Consider the following 5,175-nt stretch of genomic DNA (forward strand, 5'->3'; position numbering starts at 1 on the left):
TGTGTGTGTGTATGTGTATTTCACAGTATATTTGAAGGGCCAAGTATTAATCATTACTTTGATGATGGTGTACATTGCCATTAACCATCTTAAATTAAACCCACTCTGATTACATTTTTGTTTCTCCATCCTGGCATATATCTTTATGTATTTTCATTCTTTGGTGAAATGCATGTTCTATTCAGCATAATAGCAGAAACCATCACACAGTTTTAGGTTTCATTTAGACTTGTTTTGAGAAAGTGGCGTTGACTATCTTGCAGGCATGAAGACAGAATTCAGATATTCATTTATAGTGCCTTGAATGGGTAACAAACCAGCAAACCCAAACTTGTGTAGGTTTGAACTCCTTAAGCTTTTGGTTAAAGTTCATTTTTGTGGTAGTTTCTCCCTATGACCGCATGGGGGTCAGGTTCAATTTGATAAAAGTACACTATATCAGGTCTTTCTTTCAAACCAAAAACTAGTTGCAGTTTTGTGAAAATGTTTGGCTTGGCTTATCACAGTAAGTTATTTATTTTTGAGTCTTAAGGGGCATTTTTCAAAGTATGCATTCATTTTGTGCACTGATTCCCCAAAATGCTTTCAGCATAATGTTGTATCAGCATTATATTTTCCATCTACTTAATTTAATGTAATAAATTGTGTTTTTAGAGTCTCAATTCAGTCTTCTTAATCAGAAATTAAATTCAAAGTGGTTAAAAAGTGCAAGGAACTCCATACTATAGGTTGGGACATACAATGTGGTATTTAACCCCAAATTTTTTTTTTTTTTTAATTGCTAGTAAATTTCATAAAGAAAAGAGTAAATTTTGAAGTAGAATAACTAAAACAGTTTGTGTGTTTCTTGTAAACATACTCCAATATTCTTTGTTTTATTTAAATAAAAAAAAAAATAAATAAAAGTGTAGTTACAGTGTATTTTTTTACTGTGAAAAACCATCACATTTTAATGTAAAAAAAATCAATACATTTGATTTGATTTGATTAGATTTTTTTATTTAATTTTATAAATGAATTTTATATTTTATATTTTTATGAACAAAAATTTAATATTTTCAATCATTTTAAGCCATGGGATTGTATGTTACCCCAAAACATTGTGAAACTGTCTTCTGTGAAAATTCATCACATTTTACCTATAAAATTAATACTCATTTAATTAAATGTTTTAAATAATTTAATTTTTATACATTACATTTATATTTTATTAAATAATACATTTTCCAGTTATCGTTATATCATTCATTTTATATTTTTATCATGTTACCTTTAATAAAACTTAAAGGAATATGTTCAAAAATCAACCAGCTGGTATAAGCAATATAAAAATATCATCAGCCTCTCTTTCCAAAAAGAACATTTTTAAAAATATTAATGAAAAATACGTATATATATAAATTGAAATAGGTGTGTAGTATGGTGTCTGAGCACTAGATGTCAGCATTCTCAACAGTTGTCTCGTACCCTGATAAGACTCTACTATCTCAACGTGAGTTTGTTATGGTGGCATCGGGCTCGTTGCTTGATTGCTCTTCACTCACTCACACTGGATTAGAGATCATCTCACCGAGTTTTGTCGGCGCGGAGGAGTCGCGTGGCGTCCACTAATCCACACACGGACATTTCGACTTCACAAACACCTTCCCCGGTCATTTAGGACTAATAAGGACAAAAGGACGGAGGAGTTCCACCGTGGGAATGACGGAGCCGCAGACAAACGCTTGGCACTAATCTCGGCCAATGACTGACACATAAAGCAAGCAAGGGAGATACATTTTATAACTGGCTGGCGTTGAGAGCAGCCTGAGGACTGCAGGCTTGGGTCTCGAAAGGATTCAGCTCTGAATGCTTGTATATCTCAGGGTTTATTGTGTGAATGCGTGTAGTTTTAATGTATCCAAACAATAGGCAGTTTGGAGAGGGGAAGTAGGAGCTTGTAATACACGCTTCCCTTGTGTTTGCCAGCCAGCCGGTAGGCATAGGAAAGCTGAAGTCCTGGTTTATACAGCTGGACACTTCTGAAGCGTTTTAAATAATTAGCTCTTTGCCGATCCACGTTGAATAATTAAACCCCTCGTTTTACTTAACAATTAGCTTTGGGTTTCTCTCCAGGGACTGCAGGCGCTTGTTAGTCGTTTTTAGCTCCATATCACTATGGATGAAGGACGATAGATGTGCATTTTCCAGGGAAGAGCAGCTTTATGTGTGACTTTATAGTCTAATGATTTTGTTTAAGCACTGACAGAAGTTTTAAACTTCCTGCTTTAGTTTCTCGGGGTGTTATTGTCATAAAGATTATGGCAGCCGTTGTGAATTACTCTCCTCCGTGGTGGGTTAACCTTCTCCACAGACTGCCTCACTTTAATCTGCAATTTGAACAAACCAGCAGTGATTTTCGACCGGAGGACTCATCTTACCAGCAGGTAAGTCCACGCATTACAGTAACAATGCTACTGTTTGATACAGCAACACCACGTGTAGATGGCATGCTGCTCAGTAATATGAAATGGTTTGTATTGAAAAGTTGATGATACCGGTTGAAAACCATTTTAAGCAATATCACACAAGAGCGCTGTTATTCTGAATATAGGCACAGCTGTAGGATGGTAGTAGCAGCCATGCTGATATTCAGTACATAACATGACTAAGGTTTGCTTGAATTAAGTGATTTATTTTATTTAAAGGGGTCATATGATGCTTTTTTAAAGATCATTATTTTGTGTATTTGGTGTAACAGAATATGTTGACATGCTTTAATGTTCAAAAAACCCATTATTTTTCAAATACTGTACATTATTGTAGGTCCTCTATGCCCCGCCTCTCGAGTCTTAACTTTGATAAAGAATATCTCTTTGGTTTTGAGACTTTAGTCTTTGCAACTTCAGGGATCTTATCTATGCACAAACAGCTTGTAATACTCCAAAGAGAAAGGAAAACTTGAAATCGCATCATATGACCCCTTTAACCTTTGTTTGAGACCTATTGACCCAGTTAGTTCATGTATTTTTTCTCAGCCAACTAAATCAGTTACAAAAGTTGCCAAAGCATCAAGGGTTGCTTGTCAGTTGTCACCTTGCAAAGCTGGCCTGGAGTAGCGTATTTGACTGGAACAAAGCAATATTCCTCGCTCCTTTTGGTCAAAGAGTTCTATAATCATTCCAGATTTTCCATTTTATTTCCAGAACAGTAGTGAACATTGCGTTCAAGTCATGTTGGAAAGGTTGTATTTATGGGGACATTCTAAAATGCTTAAAGGGGTCATATGATGCGATTTCAATTTTTCCTTTCTCTTTGGAGTGTTACAAGCTCTTGGTGCATAAAGAAGATCTGTAAAGTTGCAAAGACTAAAGTCTCAAATCCAAAGAGATATTCTTTATAAAAGTTGAGTCAACCACGCCTACCTAAAACGGCTCGTTCTAACACGCCCCCACATATCTACATCACGATGTGGGAAGATTTGCATAACGCCGCCCAAATGTTCACGCAAAGAAAGAAGGCGTAACTTTTATTCTCACTGTAGTATTGTTGTTGCCGCCGCCGCCATGTCGTGAAGGCACTGTTTGATTCGTTGTGAAAGCAAAACTACTTTGTTTGGCCTTCCAAACGAGGATGATATCCGCTTCGCATGCCTAGAGCTGATCCGTGCTGGTCGCTGAGGAAATACATCAACTTAGTGCTGTGGATCGCCAGATCGGCTGTGGCTTAATGGGATAGTTCACCCAAAAATGAAAATTCTGTCATTTAAAGGTGCAATATGTAAGATTTTTTTAAATTAAAATATCCAAAAACCACTAGAACAGTTTTATATATTTTGCTGACTTGTGTACTTACATTATCCCAAATGTTTCGAAGAATGTTTAAATCCAGAGAAATAAGCAATTTTAACTAGTGACACGGACCGTGTCTTTAATGTCACCTGCCAATGACGTCATGCACCCTCGATTTCCGCGTTTTATTAGACAGGTGATGACCGCACAGAGTAGCATTATAACAGAACTTTCAAACATCTCTAGTATGATAAAACTGCGCTGCTTTACCACATATACGCACGACCGGAAGGAGCGGAAGCGCTAAAGTGTGGCATAATAAAAGCTCTGCTGCTTTCGAGCCATGTGTCACTCTCGTCTCTCATTAGCTATTGCTTCAGCGGCCTCGTTTCGCTTCGATGGCTTTCCGCCTCACCCTGCTTCGTACTACGATGTTAATAAATATATAATACATTTGCTCATCCATGAACATGATTTCGGCCCGTCGGACGAGTCCCGTCGGATTGCATCGGCTGTGGGGATGAAGACAACAACTCCCATGATTTCCACACTCAGTCAAGGCGTCATCGAACTACGCCTTTGTTTCTTTGTTTGTTTTGAATATGCACCCTCTAGCGGAGAAAACGTACATATTGTACCTTTAATTACTTATTAATTACATTACCCTATGTCGTTCCAAACACGCAAGGCCTTCATTTATCTTCAGAACACAAATTAAGATATTTTTGACGAAATCCGAGCGCTTTCTGACCCTGCATAGACAGCAACGAAACTACCACGGTCAAGGCCCAGAAAGGTAGTAAGGACATCAATCTACAAGAATACTTTATTGTGCGCAAATAAATAAAAAATAACAACTTTATAAAACAATTTCTTCTCTTCCGTGTCAGTCTTCGATGTGCATTCATAAGAGTACCAGAATGTGCAAAAAGTATTCACATAGCTTCTAGGCTTGCCGCGATAGACTGTGATACCGGTGTTAAGCCGCAACACCGGTTACGTCACTTGCCCACCGCGTCACCGACCCCCACCGTCGTTTTGATTTTTTATTGTAATAAAAATCATTTAGTTCAGTAAAAGATTTTTTTAAACATTCGTTTCTTATTTAATTGGTTCCACATTGTTTGCTGATTTTTACTTTATTTAAACTTTGTCATTTATTTATTTTATTTGACATTCGTTTTGCTAATAAACGTTCTACGTTTCTTATTTATTTGGTTATATATTATACATGTTTACTTATTTCCATTATTAAACTTTATGTAAGTTATTTATTTTATATTAGGCATAGCTTTCCCTATAGCATGGTGTATTTTTATTTGTTTTGTTTATAAAAGTTCTATGTTTTATATATAGGCTAAAGTGAGTTTGACGTTGTATTTGGTTGTATTCAAGCAATTGATGA

The 5,175-nt window shown here is 36.4% G+C and overlaps 1 protein-coding gene across 1 annotated transcript in view; it reads left to right on the forward strand.

Annotated features, from left to right (window-relative positions):
• The first annotated feature begins 1,481 nt into the window (after nucleotides 1-1,481).
• The window catches only part of ttyh3a (tweety family member 3a), a 73,181-nt gene continuing 69,487 nt past the window's right edge, over nucleotides 1,482-5,175 (forward strand). Inside the window, exon 1 of the mRNA XM_016569692.1 lies at nucleotides 1,482-2,426. Coding sequence (XP_016425178.1) covers nucleotides 2,301-2,426 — 126 coding nt within the window. The 5' untranslated portion in view covers nucleotides 1,482-2,300. The remainder of the gene's footprint in view (nucleotides 2,427-5,175) is intronic.

Source organism: Sinocyclocheilus rhinocerous, unplaced genomic scaffold, assembly GCF_001515625.1.
Source record: "Sinocyclocheilus rhinocerous isolate Xijiao unplaced genomic scaffold, SAMN03320098_v1.1 scaffold1303, whole genome shotgun sequence".
Lineage (NCBI taxonomy): Eukaryota > Metazoa > Chordata > Actinopteri > Cypriniformes > Cyprinidae > Sinocyclocheilus > Sinocyclocheilus rhinocerous.